The sequence below is a fragment of the Pectinophora gossypiella genome, chromosome 5, assembly GCF_024362695.1.
Source record: "Pectinophora gossypiella chromosome 5, ilPecGoss1.1, whole genome shotgun sequence".
Classification (NCBI taxonomy): domain Eukaryota; kingdom Metazoa; phylum Arthropoda; class Insecta; order Lepidoptera; family Gelechiidae; genus Pectinophora; species Pectinophora gossypiella.
The window spans coordinates 12,446,453-12,463,666 of NC_065408.1; the positions used below are offsets into that span (position 1 = coordinate 12,446,453).

The 17,214-nt window shown below is 37.0% G+C and overlaps 1 protein-coding gene across 1 annotated transcript in view; it reads left to right on the plus strand.

The window, feature by feature from the left end:
- LOC126367006 (protein qui-1) overlaps positions 1-14,754 on the plus strand; it is a 175,984-nt gene extending 161,230 nt beyond the window's left edge. The window contains exons 19-31 of the mRNA XM_050010355.1: positions 5,247-5,418; positions 5,994-6,112; positions 6,375-6,635; positions 7,718-7,888; positions 9,164-9,358; positions 10,127-10,325; positions 10,591-10,728; positions 10,821-10,910; positions 11,091-11,235; positions 11,322-11,394; positions 11,474-11,578; positions 11,659-11,737; positions 11,968-14,754. Coding sequence (XP_049866312.1) covers positions 5,247-5,418; positions 5,994-6,112; positions 6,375-6,635; positions 7,718-7,888; positions 9,164-9,358; positions 10,127-10,325; positions 10,591-10,728; positions 10,821-10,910; positions 11,091-11,235; positions 11,322-11,394; positions 11,474-11,578; positions 11,659-11,737; positions 11,968-11,984 — 1,764 coding nt within the window. The 3' untranslated portion in view covers positions 11,985-14,754. The remainder of the gene's footprint in view (positions 1-5,246; positions 5,419-5,993; positions 6,113-6,374; positions 6,636-7,717; positions 7,889-9,163; positions 9,359-10,126; positions 10,326-10,590; positions 10,729-10,820; positions 10,911-11,090; positions 11,236-11,321; positions 11,395-11,473; positions 11,579-11,658; positions 11,738-11,967) is intronic.
- The last annotated feature ends 2,460 nt before the right edge of the window (positions 14,755-17,214 follow it).

Here is a 17,214-nt window from a genome sequence, read left to right on the forward strand (position 1 = left end):
TCGTCATGTCTGTCTGTCCGTCTGTCCGTCCATACGTCACAGACACTTTTTTCCGAAACTATAAGTAGATGTACTCTGTGAACCGCATTCATTCCTGTTTCTTCTTTATTATAATAAGTACATTTCGTAATGAAAATTCATTATAGCAACAATGTTTTCGAATGAATTCGGACACTGTAGGTTTTCTTTGATCTCAGGTACGGATCCTGAATAAGACGATTAATTAGGTTGAGAGAAGGAACAATGACATCTAATTAATTAGATAAAAGAATCAACTACGAGTTTTCTATATAATTGATAATATATCGTCTATTGAGGAACTCGGTGGCGCAGCGGTAAACGCGCTCGGTCTGCGATTGTTGAAGTTAAGCAACTTTCGCAAAGGCCGGTCCTAGGATGGGTGACCACAAAAAAAAAATCATCTCGAGCTCCTCCGTGCTTCGGAAGGCACGTTAAGCCGTTGGTCCCGGCTGCATTAGCAGTCGTTAATAACCATCAATCCGCACTGGGCCCGCGTGATGGTTTAAGGCCCGTTCTCCCTATCCATCCATAGGGAAGGCCCGTGCCCCAGCAGTGGGGACGTTAATGGGCTGATGATGATGATATCATCTATTGAAAAGATTATCCTGAATAATATAAATTAAAGAGTATTTTGATGTTGGATTACACGTGACTTCGCAAAATTAAATATATAAGTAAGTATAAATAAGATAATAAAAAACCTCTTCCTTTTGCGAGAAACATTCTTAAAAACCTATCAATTACAGCAACGCTTGATTTCTTTTCGAAGTATTAGGTTGAAAAAACAGGGATCCAATTCTTATTGACATTAAGTAGTATCGGATACTTAGAACTTTTGGAGGAAACCCAAAAAGTTCGGCATACCGGATTACATGTGTTAACTTCCCGGCGTTTTCCTCTAGTAATTGACGCCCCCTGGATCGCTTCTAACTGTTACTTCCTATACTAAAGAAAATAAATTACCGCCGATACGTAGTAAGTACCATTAGGAGGTTTTCTATTACATTACCAAGGGAGCAGCAGTTAAGAGGCCGTTTGTAGTACGATTTTTCACTTACTATTTTGGAGCTTATTACAGGCTCTATTGTTAGCGATTGAGCGATTTGTGATAAGCTTGTACCACTCATGCTAATCTGCCTTTATCCGTTCCATCAGAGGTCCGTATTGCTCTGCCGTCATGAACATAAATAAGTTAGTACATTCTTCATTTTACCAATCAATCAATCAATAATTCTTTATTGCACAAAGACATAAGTAAACGACATGTACCAATAAAATAAGCACAATAGGCGGTTTTATTGCTAAACAGCAATTTCTGACAGGCAAACCTTAGGGTGAAAGAAAAAATCATGCATAGATAAACAGCAAGTTCATAACAATCTATACAATAATATAGTGATATTATTATTTGGTGGCAAGCGCGAGGAATTGAAAGCCGACCTGCGGCAATCAATTAAAAAAAAATATTTTTTTTTTTGAAGTCGGGGTTGAAGCAATCACCGTAGCCGAAGTCGGCTGGATCTCATCATCACAGTGATATTTCTGTCGCTGTTTTTATTTTTAACACAATTGTCTTTCTATTATGGTTGTGCAATACAGTATATTATTACCATTCTTCTTCTTTTATCATGTGGGTTGTGAGGTGAATTACCATTGTCATCCCTGGCATCAGTATTATTATTGAGCCGCCAAAGGCCTCTGACGTGGCTCATGTAACGAATACTGAATTACATCAGTTAGTGCCTTCCGCACGGAGTTATTATTACGTTAACAAAAAAGGTACCTATATATCAGTTGGATGTCGAATGCTATAGAGCAATTCTATCAATCAATACCTACAAACATTTTTTTTAATCTTTATTTAATGAGTTTTGTCTCAAAAATGACAATGCCGCTCAATACAGGCTCATATAAAAAATAATTAACAAAACAAAGCTTGAAACTCACACGCAGGTATTCACTCACATCTCAACTTTAAGCCCCGCGCGGAGAAATTGTACAGCTTCTTGGCCTCCTTAGATAACGGAAAAGCCAAATTGCTGTTATTTTCATTCATTACGCACACATTCCGTTATAATATGTTATACATCCTTGATCCGGTCACATTCCAAACAATTAGGTAGTAACAATTAGTATATCTTTTTGCCATTCGCAGTGGACACGATGGGACCGTGGGGCCCTGAGGCCAAGTTATATTTGAATGACATTTCGGCGCGTCTCATTGAGGCTACTGGCGATACGAGAGCTGGCAGTTATTTTGCGCAGAGAATAGGCCTGGCAGTTCAGAGGGGAAATGCTGCCAGCGTTTTGGGCGCTCTGCCTCAGTGTGGCGCGCTGGAGGAGGTTTTCTATTCATAATTAACTCGTGTTGTTGTTTTTGTAATTTAATGTGAATAAATAAACTTATTATTATATTAGGTAGGTGAATCAAATACAAACATTTGTAATAGAATCAATATTTAAAAGTTCGCCAATTAAAAGTTACTTAGTTAAGCTGACGCGACTCTTTGCAAAATTCTTGTTCCAACGCCATCTGCCCAACTTTCACTTGCAGCGTTAGTTTGGTTCTATTGACATTCTGGACTAGACTAAATAATTAATCATGTGTAGTAGATATTAATCAAGAATGTGATTATGGTATTAATGCAAATACAGCGGCATTTGATTACTCGATCGATTTGAGCCTATCCAAGCGAAATGCGCGACGGGCATATAATAACCTAAAAGACCATGTTTACTGGGGAAATACGTACCGAAAATATATAATAGGAATACATATTATTTGAATTTAGTCTATAATTCGGCTTCCGTGGTCCAATGGTTTGAGCATTGGACTCACGATCCGGAGGCTCCGCGTTCGAATCCCAGTAAGAACATAACACGAAAATCACTTTGTGATCCCTAGTATGGTTAGGAGATAACAAGCTGATCACCTGATTGTCCAAAAGTAAAATGATCCGTGGTCCGGAAGGCACTTTAAACAGTAGGTCCCGGTTACTATTTACTGGTGTAAGTTAGTCGTTACATGAGCCATGTCATTGACCCGCCAAAGACCCTTCGTAAACTTAATTCACCTGAAGACCCCTGACATGGCTCAATTTAAATAAATATTAGCCGGGACTGATTGCTTAACGTGCCCTCTGAAGCACGAATCATCTTACTTTCGAACATTCGGGTCTTGTTCTATCGTGTGGGTTGTGAGATGGATTACCAACCCCATCAACCCTGGTGTCAGGGTTAATACTGAGCCGCCAAAAGCCTCTGATATGGCCACAACATTAGGGTGATCAACATGCAATGTCTTAACCAAACTAGGGTTATTTCTATCGGGAATCGCACCCGCTAAGCTCAACCTCTGTACCACAAAGGCGGTCGACGTGTATTGACATGCGTTATTATAACTTCCCTCGCCTGACATGTAGTACATGACCGGAAATGTGTGCCGCCGGAACCGTATTTAACACGCTGACACTTGGACACCTGTCTTAGTCGACTCAGACAAAGTTCTTTCCGTTCCTAGCTGTGTTTGCTGCCATAAATTTTATGAAACAATGTTGCTGCATGTTCCGGATAAGAGCCTGCAATAGCTCCAAGTTGTTAACTACATACATTGTTTGATTTATCTGCCTTCATAATTTCTTACATTCAGTCAATTTTTACTATTTTTATACTTGTATGTTAACACTTTCAAGGACAGAACGTCTAATGACATTCCGATCCCAAGGTGTCATATTACCTATTACAAACCACCAATGATCCAATGATCTCTGTCCGTGAAAGGGTTAAACTTCTTCTTCTCTTCTTCTTCTATCGTGTGGATGGTGAGGTGGATTACCAACCCCACCAACCCTGGTGTCAGGGTTGTTACTGAGCCGCCATAGGCCCCTGTCATGACTCATGTAACGACTACTAACTTACATCAATAAGTAGTAACCGGGACCAATGGCTTAACGTGCCTAAATTTTTGTGTTATATAACATAAGGCTGCTTTGAAACTTACATATTTGTACTCATAATCTAAGCTTACAACAAATAAATAATACAATAAGTATAATAGATCATTGCCAGTGTAGATACTTGCCGCATAGACAAATTAACAATTTTATGTAACCTTTACAAGCATAAAACGAACCCGGATCATCGTCTCCCTAGCATTATCCCGTTTTTCACAGGGTCCGTTTACCTAAGCTGAAGATTTGACAAGTCCGACTTTCCACAGAAGCGACTGCCTGTCTGACCTTCCAACCCGCGAAGGGAAAACCAGCCCAATACATATTAGGTCAAATACGTCCGAAAATGCATTTCTCGCGAATGCGGATTTCCTCACTATGTTTTCTTTCGCCGTAATTTCTTTTCTTGCTACAAAGACCGTAAATGAATTCGGGGTTTCATCAGAGTTGTTAAGTTTTAGTAGTTTACTACTTGTACTGAGAACGGCGGAAGTTGTTAATCTTGTTCGCGAGGCAAGCGTGGATGTTGCACATCTTACGTAGTTTTACGTGATGGTAATAAGCCTTAGATAATCTAAGTTTAAGATCCAATATTCTTTATCCTTCAATATACAGGGTGTTAGTGACATCGTAACGAAAACTTTGATGGATGATTGAGACCATAATTCTGAGTTGATATCAAGTTGAATTTTCCGTCGCAAAACTTTGGAACTGAAAATAAATATAAAAAAACAAAAACATCATGAATTTTCCGACCGAAAATTCCACTTGATATCAACTCGGAATCTTAGTCTGAAACATCCCCCTCAGTATTCGTTACGATGTCACTAACACCCTGTATAACGCAGTTGACGCGCCCACTATGGGCGGCGATACGGCTCTCCACCTACCACGTTGGTCTAACAGAAAGCTCGTAGAGGTGTGGGTACTTAGTTCATCTTGTAATGGATATGTGTCCCACCGACTGAATTGGTATTATAGAGAATAAAATCAATTTATTCAAACAATTAAAAACAAAACAAACACATCTTATAAATAAAACACCTCCTCCAATGCGTCACATCGAGGCAAGGTGCCCAACAGGCTGGCAGCATTACCCCTCTGAATCGCCAGGCTAATTCTCTGACAGAAATAAATACCAGCCCTAGCATCCCCCGAAGACCCGATAAGACGCATTGTGAGATCCTTAACAAATATTTTTGCTTCTATATCTTCTTTTATATTATAGAGTAATTTTTTTACAGAATTTTAGTAGTTATATATCTTTGTATACAGGTAAAATGCTTCTGCGTGGGTCACGACTCGTCACGCGCAGCTGTGGGATGCTCGGATCAGAGGATTTACCTTTACAGTCTGCACACTGCGCAACTCCTGCGCACTCTCGCGGTAGCGCATGACCTTGCAGCTTTGGCAGTCGCTGACAGAGACCACTTCTTACTAGCCGCTGGTAAGTTTCTACCCGTTTTGTTTTTAACTTTGCCTTGTTGGTCAACAACATTGACACTGTTCACAGGCTGCAGCTTAAACTACTACAATAATAAAAAATAACACTGTCGTAATAAAATGTTTAACATATTTGCTTATACTTTATTAATTAGCATAGCCCACCGCTTCCCACCGCCATGTTTAATTCCCATGTAATAGAGAGCAAGCCTATTGATATTAACAGTGTATAAATCTACTTTCTTCTTCTTCTTATAATTGTTTTATCGTATTTTAAAATATCACACAACTACATGAAAACGTCACTTCAGTTTTCCCTTGAAATTGTTAACAGTTATTCTACATTCAACTTAGCAATTGTGTGGACTGAATTTCACTTTTAATTAAGTTTATTACATTATTCGATTCAGTATTTCAAATTGCACTCTAGTAACGCTTAAGTGACGAATTTCAAATAGAAAATTCGTGTATATCGCTTCGTCTGTTGTTCTATTATTTATTTAGAAATTTGCGTACACAATTGAACCAAATTTATTATAAAATGAGGTGGTTATTATACTGAACGATTATTGTTATAAGGTGGCAATAGAGTGACGATCTATTCATTCCACACGGAGGACAACTTGACCAACTTTCGACCCACAAAGCAGACAAACAGACGCCAAACTAAATCTACAACCAACGTTAGTTTACTGCAGGTACGTCCTCCAGAATAATTTATCACAAAGACATTACTTTTACCTCCCCCAACCATTAAATTTTATCGCCAATAAAGCTTTCAGGAGTTATTAAATGCTGCTGGAATGTCTAATTAAATTGCAGACTACGATTTTTCCACAAAGGTATTAATATAGTAAATGGATGTTTGCACTGCAAGCGTTCTGAGAAATTGCTTTTTAAATGGCTCGGATAGCTTGGGTAGTGGACGGGGAGTTAATCCAGCTTCCTTTTTTGTGACAGGCGGAACAAAGCGAGCTAATCCCGATAAGCTGTCTGGAAGTGTCTCGTGACGGGCAGTTGGCGGCCAGTGGGTGCGCCCGAGGGTTGGTTCGTGTTTGGCAACTATCCACTCACCGGTTACAAGCCACATTCAACGGTCACATTGGCCACGTCACCTGCGTCACATTTTCTCCGAACAACTTGATGGTGTTAAGCGGCTCTGAAGACAGGACAATCGTCGTTTGGCAATTGGCTGATAATTCACCGTCGCTTACTTATAAGGTCAGTGTCGGCACTTATCTCTGTTAACAAACAAACTCGCGCCTATAGTCCTTAATTGGGTGGGCAGAGCCACAAGTAATCAGAAGATATCTAGAAGTCACTTTTGATGTGACGAACCATGTTGGTAATGGCTGCCATCGACGTGATTATTGAACATTACTTAGGTATATTTTTTTTGAGTGTAAATGTCTCACACTAAGCTATTGTAGACACATGTCATGTTCTCACTCAAGACATCATCATCTTCCTAGCGTTATACCATTTTTCACATGGTCCGCTTACCTAACCTGAAGATTTGACAGGTTCGGTTTTATTCAGCTGCTGACCTTCCAATCCGCAAAGGGAAAACCGGCCCAATACAGGTTAATCGGGAATGTGGGATTCCTCACGATGTTTTCCTTCACCGCTGAGCACGTGACAATCATTTATGATCCAAACATGAATTCGAAAACGAATTCGACAATCATTGGTTTAGGCCTGTGTTGGATTCGAACCTGCGCCCTCAAAGTGAGAGGTAAGCGTTCTACCAACTGGACTACTACGGCTCCCAGTCACGGTTCTCACTAAAGACATCATCATCATCATCAGCCCATTAACGTCCCCACTGCTGGGGCACGGGCCTTCCCTATGGATGGATAGAGAGATCGGGCCTTAAACCATCACGCGGGCCCAGTGCGGATTGATGGTTATTAACGACTGCTAATGCAGCCGGGACCAACGGCTTAACGTGCCTTCCGAAGCACGGAGGAGCTCGAAATGAAAACTTTTTTTTTTTTGTGGTCACCCATCCTATGACCGGCCTTTGCGAAAGTTGCTTTACTTCAACAATCGCAGACCGAGCGCGTTAACCGCTGCGCCACCGAGCTCCTCAGACATAGCGTTACATATTTAAACTTTCCACGTATTTTCTTAACGCTAAGTCGTTGGTCCCGGGCTACTAGTCCAAACACCTCCACCAACCCGCAGTGGAGCAGCGTGGTGGAGTATGCTCCATACCCTCCGCGGTTGATTGAGGGAGGCCTGTGCCCAGCAGTGGGACGTGTATAGACTGTTTGTGTTTTATGTTTTTTTTTTCTTAACAGGGTCACACAGCAGCTCTTCAGACGTTATTGATGATGTCGGATGGCCGCAGAGCCATGTCCGGCGACCGGTCTCGCAATGTCCACGTCTGGCTGGTGGATTCTGGCATAGTACTTCACTCCACCACTGGTCCGAGCGCGAGTATTGACGTCACCCTCAATATGAAGTTTGCGGTGAGTTATGCATTGAATTATGAAGCTTAAATAATAATGATAATAATAAACTTTATTGCTTCTTCTTTTATGAAAGCGAGGTGGAGTACCAACCCCAACAACCCTGGTGTCAGGGTTACTATTGAGCCGCCAAAGGCCCCTGACATGGCTCAAGTAACGACTACTTACTTACATCAATAGTAACCGGGACCAACGGCTTAACGTGCCTTCCGAAGCACGGATCATCTTACTTTCGGACAATCTGATGATCAGCCAGTAACGTCTAAACCAAACTAGGGACCACAAAGTAATATTTGTAATATGTACCCACCGGGAATCGAACCCGGGACCTCCGGATCGTGAGCCCAACGCTCAACTACTGGACCACGGAGGTTGTTAGTGCACAAACACATTACAAAGAGAATTTTGTTAGAAATATACACAATATCATGCGCAATTTTACAATGTATGTTAAAACAGCGGCAGTAAATCATCATCAGCCGTACGACGCCCACTGCTGGGCATAGGCCTCCCCCAAAGGCAGTTCATCAGGGGTTCTCAAACTAGGCTATGCCTGTATTTAGAGGAACCAAAATGTAAATAGAGTTCGATTCATTGTTTTTTTTCCGGTATACTTAACTGATTTTAGTTTAGAAATCTGCCTATTCAAACACCATAATCTAAAAATGCCACCACTATTTTTATAGCTTAAACATAACATAAACTCACGACTTTATCCCTATTGGAGTAATTAGAGGTACATCCATCGGAAGATGTACTAAGTATCCAAACCTTACCGCATTTTCTGTTTTCTGTTAATACTTTAAAGGTATATTTATATAAGTGCACCTTTAAGTATATAGGCATAAATAAGTATGATGAACTGTAACAGGGTCTCCGACCCATTAACTATAACTATGTTTATAATATTCAACTTGTGCCGCGTCGTAGTTGTAGGTGTAGGTAGCGGAAATTATATATAGCATCGTTGCAGTTGTATATTATAGACCCTGTTACAGTTCATCATACTTATTTATGCCTATGTACTTGAAGGTACAGCAGTAACTGTCAGTACTATTCAGAGGCGGAGGACAGAAGTCCTAGTATGCCTTTGTAATAGACTACTCTGGGCGCCATCCCACTTGCGTCAGACAGAGTGCGGGGCGGAAGGCAAAAAGGAAACCACTGCCCTATTTTTCCCTAAAAAAGCAGCATGGAAAATGCTGCACCGACAAGAGCGTGGCTCTTAAATTGATGATGATGACTTGAAGGTATATCTTCTCCTCAATTTTGTAGGTCCTCTCCGACGGTGACAACGCTATACGTATCTGGGCTCTTGCGGGAGGAGATAGCGGAGAAGAACGGAGGAATGTCTCTCACGCCGAGAGGATCACCTGCTTTGCACTGACAGCTGACTCACAACATGTAGTTACTGGCTCTATGGACATGTCGCTCAAAGTATGGCAATTAGATGGCGGGAAGCTATCACAGGTTTGTGTTCGAATTTCTATTCGACGAGTGTTAATGTGTGTTGTGAGTATGACGTCGGAACAAACCCTTTCGGTGTTTAACGACGGTATATTCATAATATTTATAACAATGTTTTGAAACAATAAATGTATAAATAACCTCAATTTTTGAAGCCGATTACTAAATAATAATAAGCTTTCAAGAATGTTATACAAATAACCTTCGAGAAAGAATATTAGTCTTGATTTTTTATCGACATGTACATATCAGATATGTTTTAGTCTTATTACCACGGAATAGAAGAAAGAGCATGGAAAGGCCCTAACACGCATTTTCTGTGAGAACTGCTGTCGCCGGTTCAACCCCGCTCTCTTTTATGCCTTTTACCACTATCCCTGCTAACAGGCTGCTTCTCAAATTCCATAGCCCCTTTACCAGCAAAGTATATTTTATGTGATAGGCTGCAATTTTATCATTACTTTTCATAAGATACTGTGTACAATTTTTCTTTTTATAAATAGTCGATCATACTAAGATTTTTAGCTTTCGTGTGATAATATTTTTAGTCTTGTATGATAGTCGATATTTGTTTTTTTTTGGCTCCAGGTTATAATGCACAATAATATTATAACCCAACTTTCATGTCCGTTAAATCCATTAATGCTTACGAAATTCCCTGGATTATAAATAGCTAAACGTATTCTTTGTTTTTCTATACTTCCACACTCCCACTCTAACAGAGAAATCAGCAAAGTTGTTTATAAATAAAGTAAATATTTTCTCAAACAGGTTTTAGTCGGCCATTCTGATATTGTAACCTGCGTCGCTGTGTCGATCACCAACAAAACGCAAGTGGTGTCAGGATCCTGGGACTGTAACCTTATCGTTTGGGATATCAACACAGGATCTGACATCCACTTACTATCCGGTCATCTTGGCAAGGTCACATGCGTCAAAGTCACCGGTGACGGGTCTATCGCTGTATCGGGTGAGTAAAAGAAAATATACATCCTGCTCATGACCTTTCTACCTTCATATAACTCTAGTTGAGCTGGCTCAACATGTTATATTCTTCCAATCGTCTCTATCAGTAGTATCAGTTCTTCACAGAATCCATTTACACTTTTCTGGGTCACCCCTGTCCTTCTATCTATCATGACTTTCTGAATATTATTATTTATCTCTCCTCCTCACTTTAACTTAATATTTAATAAAGCAATGTACATGGAGTATAATTAAGCCTCCTATTTCAGGTGCTGAGGATAAAACACTAATAATATGGGAGACAAAAAGAGGTTTAGCATTGACATCATTGTCACTACATGTTCCTCTCCTTGGTTTCCAAATTACAAGTGATTGTGCTCGTATCGTCGTTCATCTATTAGATCGAGGTATGTAACTTTTTCAACAACTCTCTCTTCTTTTGTATCAGTAAGCTTTGCCTTTGCTTTATTTTTTGATTGATTTGCTTCTTTCTTCACAGGTTGTCTTCCAATTATATGTCTACACAATACTCCAGCTACATATGTGAAGATACCGACATACGCTGCTCCTACAAAAAAAGATATCGACGGTAAATACAGATGATAATCTACTCGTATTTTAGTTTAGTAGTATGTAGTTGCCAATAAATATTGTTTATCATAATTAAAATCACGATTAACTTGTGTATGATAGAATTAAGTATTTTATTATAATATGTATCTTTTTTGATGGCTATTATTGAAAATAAGTGTTATTTATTTTCGTTTAGAACTTCGCCCATTGGCTCCTAAACGACCGATGAGAAGACTGCTAAAGAAGGAAGTATCTCTGGACACTTACACTTGGCAGAAAAAGTACGGTCATCTTACATCTGCTGCTATGATGGCCCAAGTCGACGAACGCTTGAAGAGAAGGTAACATACAATTTTCAAATAATATATTTTATTTTTGGATACCTACTTATTGCATGCATCAACTAAATTGTACTTTTTCTTTCTAGATTTTCTGTGTCAGCTTCTATGGAAGAAATATCAAAAATACAAGAAGCTAAGAATAAAGATTTGGGATCTCAGGTAAGCTTTCAACATCTTCTACCAGCTGCTGATACATTCATCAATTTAAAAAAGAAACTAATTTCAATGTTTTAAACAGGTGAGTTTGGGTCCGGAAGAAGCAGCCATAGCTCAATCTCAACACTTCGATCAACTTGAAGCCTTGTGGAATAAAATATCTCCCCCGCGACGGCGCTCCAACAAGGTAACATCTTTGGACCGCTCTCTCTTTCTCTCCACAGATTCTAAATTTGTGTTTTCAAACTGAAATAATTTGTTTTACAGTCATTGTCCAAACAAAGTTCACTGATTGAGACCAAATATGACTCCTCGGATGAGGAGCACACACCTGTAGAAGAACAAGGTAAGGATATCGACGTATTTAAATGTCTAATAACTGAATAAATACGCTAATTCAAAATATTACAAAACAGTAACTTCTAAAGTCGTCACGCTGATCTTACAGATTAAATATTCTCTGTTTGACAAAATACTTCCTTTCTTATCTCCTCTAGTAATAATAATCCAAAATATGAAATAGGTATCGTCTTTTTCAATATTTTACTATTTTCAATATTTCCTTACATTTTACAGAGCACATGGTGGAGTAAACATTTCGTGAAACAGACACGGTTCACTGAAAATAAAACAACGTTTTCATATTAATTTATCTTATTAATTGGTTTAATCGTTTTCGTGTTTCAATGAGCTGGTCTCATTAATTTGATTTATTTCGATTTAAATTTTCCATAACTTAAATCATTAATATTATTTGTATACTCTATCTACATCTACGAATATTACGTTATTTACATTAATTAAATTTGTAACTTTACGAACATCGTTAAACGAATATTAATTGTAGAGTTTTCAAAATAAATGTTTTTAAGTATTTTTAGCGCATTAAGATAATTTTGAAGTAGTGACTAGTATGTTAGGTGAGCCTCTATGCAATGTGATCTTCTAGATGTAGCTTCTTTCAGGACCGAATATTAATAAATATATTTGATTTCATTTATATTCAATCGCAACATACGTATATTACTTCCGCAAGAATATTTGTTTTATTTTTGTGTAGGTACATTTTAGATCATTCTGGTTATTTAGTTTTCAGTCAATCGGTCCTTATCTTTGTTAAGTCTAACTTAGCATTCATTCTCTAAGATTAGGTAAATATTCTAGTTTTAGATACGCATTAGTGTACCTATTTCAGTTCGTAGGTATTTGTGATAATTGATTACATTATGTATTTGCAATGTTTAAAACTGTTACCTCGTTTATTGCATAATCTTTATTATATTTATTTAAGTCGTAATTAATGAAAATAATTTCAATTAATGAACACATTAATTGTTCTGTTTGTAAATAGATGTATTTCCTGCAATTTTTCTTGTTTATTAAAATCACATTAGAGGCATTAATTATGATCATAATAATGATATTAAGATTTTAATTATTAAATAACCTAGCCCTTCAATTTAATTGACGTTGATTGATTGAAATTGGTAACGAAAGAACGTTGAGGTTAAAGTAAATAAGAGACCCTTCAATAACAGGATACATTTATTTGACATTTCGAGACGATTGAACACAGCTACGCTATTACTAGTTCACTTATTCTTGCTTAGTAACCTAACCGACTTCCTTCGCAGAATTCAGTTTTTGCTATTCATTTTTTGCCTTTCAACCCAAATAGAAATTACGCGTTAAAGAAATATTTGACCCTTTGCATTAAAGCAAAGATTTTATTAACATCCTCATGTTATTGATTCATGAGTTTATTAAACAAAAACGTAATATAAAAAAGGCAATTTTAAACTACAAAATGGAAACTAAAAATAAAGTTTTAAACTTTTATAAAAACGTTTAAGTACCTACCTGAATTTCAACCAATCAATGCACAAACTAGAGTTTTCCAAACTGTGATCCCTTATAAAGACTTCTACGTAAGTACACATTATATTGATTCTACAATAGTTATCCTTATGAATAATGTAGAGTAATATCATAATAATATATTAAACGTTTATTATAGGCACCTTGACCGTAATATTGATAACCCTTTACACACCTTTAATATGAGAATATGCGACTTTAGTCGACTTGTAAACAATAAGTATTAGTGCACATTACAACGGTCATGTAGGTAATGATCCTCATTATATTATACCATCTGCCAAACTACTTGGAGATGAAATTCACAAATAGATGCTTGCTGGTTTTCCTATCGTTGTAATTATGTTGAGTTGTAGGTATTTTATACATAATTGCGACATAGTATAATATTGCAGCGTTATCATCTGTTATTGATATTTTCTTTTCCATATTCAAATAAACACAATGATAACAATGATATCTTATGACAAATCAAGATGTCTCATTTTTTTGTGTGGTAAGTGGTAACATACTTACGTCATTCGGTATGTCTAGTTTCGTATCAATTAACAATCTGGATTGTACCTTGAAGTTTTCTATCATAACATGCTATAATACAATATTGATGTTTATTCGGAATATATAAATATAAATTTATATACACTACTTTGTCATCATTTAAATTTGTTTGTCAAGCTATATAAAATAGTACATTTACATTTTACAGTAGTTACTCGAGTACTTTGCAATGATTAATAAAATTACTGTTTTAAAATTAAAATTAATTAATGTCGCTTCTACAAGTAGATACTGTCTGTAGTAAACTTTTATATTTAGTGTTATTATTTTAACCATTAAACTATGTTGCAGTACTTACATCACGTTAATTTTAGTCTTCAGTAGGCTGCATATCATAAGCTAATTGTATTAGAAAATTAATGATGTTAATAGTAAGAACTTCGGCGCCGAAAACTTTAAAAATGTAGAATTTCTTCATAATTTTTGACTAAATGTTGGTATTAGATGTTACGAAGAAAACATAGTGAATGCAATAATATTTCATAAGTAGTTGCACTTACTTGTAGATAATTAGAATTAAGAACTGAATTCTCTTCTATGGATGTCCCAAAACTGACTTTCGACCTATGTGGCACACAGTAGTGCACCATGCTTTATCTTCAATGTATCGCCAAACGCTAACTTCACCAAACACCTAATTATAAGGGAATTCGGTTTTACATTGAAGGACAAAATTTTTGTCGCATGTAAATCTAAAATGCAGAATAATCGAAAGGAACAACTTTTGCTAGCCCCTGCTATTTTAAAACAAAACTATTTCAGAAGTTTTGTCCTCTAGTGTATTGTAGGTACCTACTGCTACGCAATAAGTTTATATTAATCGTTAGACACTGTCACCTTGTTGACTATTTGTATAGAGTTTTATATATTTATCATTTCTTACTTCTCACTGTTGGTGAGCCTTATTTTTGACCTGTCGTGGTGTTATATCTGAAAATATATTCTCTGTGTTTCTTATGTGTGGTTTCATTTGTCTAATCCAAACCTAATCGGGAATACAAGGAAAAATATTTCGTTTCTGTATATAGGAAAATAACTAAAGATAATTAATTATAATTCTTTGTTATTATCCAAAACAACTAACCTACTAGTAAATTCATAAAAATACAGATTAGCCGCAATGCCAGTTTATCTAATATATATCAGATAAGTAACCATAAATTACAACACTACTCTCTATTTTTTTAGTTAGGTACATTTTACTAAGTGATAATGCAATAACAGATTCTGAGTCTCATAGTATTTCACAAAGTAAATATTTAGCTAAAGTGTTTTCATGCGATAAAACAAACTGCTCTTCAGCACCACAGGTGGTCAAAGCTAATAGCGTTATTAATAACATAATCATCCCGTCGATTATGGCCCAATCTTATCGAGAAAGATAATTTATCAGCAGTATTTACCACGAAATTATTTCAGATAACGGCAATAAGAATTCGTAAATGGCTGCCGTTAGTGTCACCGATACCGTTCCAGTGTTACAACACTTGCTCAACGTCAACGTGTATAGTGCAAACTGTAAAGTTGAATTACCTTTAACGTAATAAATGTACTTACTGTTGAACTTGTAGTAGCATGGAGATAAAACGAAACACGAAAATGATTAGGAAAAGGATTAAGATAAAATAATCAACGATTCAAAATTTCTGGAAGAAAACAAATACAGTGGTAACTGAGATAAATATTCAAGCCACAGGAGGAACTAAATACGAAAACATGGATTACATCAATGGAACGGTTAACCTTCTGGATCCTATATACATTCCCGAAATGGATCAGGGAAATGTCATAATAAGAAATGAGACATATTTGACGACTTTAACAGTTACAATGAGCACTATCGGAATTACTCTTTCAGCTAGTGCTGTGTTCATAATGCTACTAACAGCCATCTTATTCGAGGAATGGAGAAGGATCTACAAGAACCAACTGCTTATGCAGTTCATGATATCCAAATTCGTCTTCACCGTCACCAGGTACTTCATCGACATCAACATTACTTTCAACCTGTACGAAGTCAATCAACTGCATCTATACGTGTTAGTGTTTCTGACTTTATATACAGAGGCGGCTCTCGTCTCTTGGATGTTTGTGTTCACAAAGCAGATGTACAACAGCTTAGTCAAAGTGTTCAATGTTCACGAACACAACCTATGGAAGGTGTCTACATTAGCGTGGTTATTACCACTTTTACCAGCTACAATGCTTTATATATCAGTTTTAATGGATTATATGAAATTACAGATCTATGGCGTATACGTGTTCTTGATAAAGTGGCCAGTGTTATTTGCAAATGCGTATTTACTAATTCAAGTAATAAGATCGGTTCTTTCGACAAATAAAAGCAATCCGCAGAGTAACAGGCGTATAATCATAGTCATGATTGTATTGATATTCAACTTTTGTATTCAACAGCTCTTTATTGATACTTTCAAGATATTTCTAGTGACGTACATAAATAATCGTAGCGATTTCCCTTTCGTGACGAGCGTCATCGTAGTGGTGTATAACATTTCGTCGTTGTACCACTGTGCATTTACTATTTTCTTCTGGTTGTTTGGAAATCAGCAAACTAGGAGATTATGGAAGTTCGAAAGTAACACAAGGAGTCCTTTGGGGTTTGGGAATCCTGTGAAACCTGGAATGTCTCGACCGATGTCTGTACCTAATCCTGTTAGACGGACTAATCCTGTTTTCAAGAAGCAGTTTAGTGTTGTTTAAAATTATTCAAATTTTCTAGAAGTTAGTACTAGGGTGATTTAATGAAACTGAACTAAAATAGAAATGGAGCGTATTACTCAGCGTTCTTATAATCGAATAAGGAAAACAGTGTGAAGTATATTACTTATGTAGTATTATGTTCGACGTAGATACATAACTAAGTATTCTTTAGGCAGTTATTAATAACGGCGCAATTTTGAAATTTACTTAAAGGTATTTTTATAAGAATGCTTTACATAAAACAACAATCTGCTTAGCTGAGTTTTAAGAATAATAAAAACATATACGTATATAAATTCTGCCTGCCTAGCCTCTCATTTCTGTATTTTTTTTTTGTTTCTTTCAGTGCAGGTAATATTGTTTGTATAAGGAACCGTACCTACCTACGAATATTTGGCTAGTTTCCCCTAGGACTGCCTTACCTATACGTCATCTTTGATACGTCAAAGATAAATTATGAAATTCTGATAACTAAATAATGACAGGTCAGACAAGACAGATTTTATTTTTTCTATTTAACTTACTCATGAATCGTATAAAGAAAAATGTAATAGTAAGTGCGACATTTTTTACGTTTTTCTATGCCGTCACAGAATGCTTTTACATACAAATTCCACAGTGATTTCGCGTTTTGACGTACAGCAAAAATTTACTGATTTGACTTGT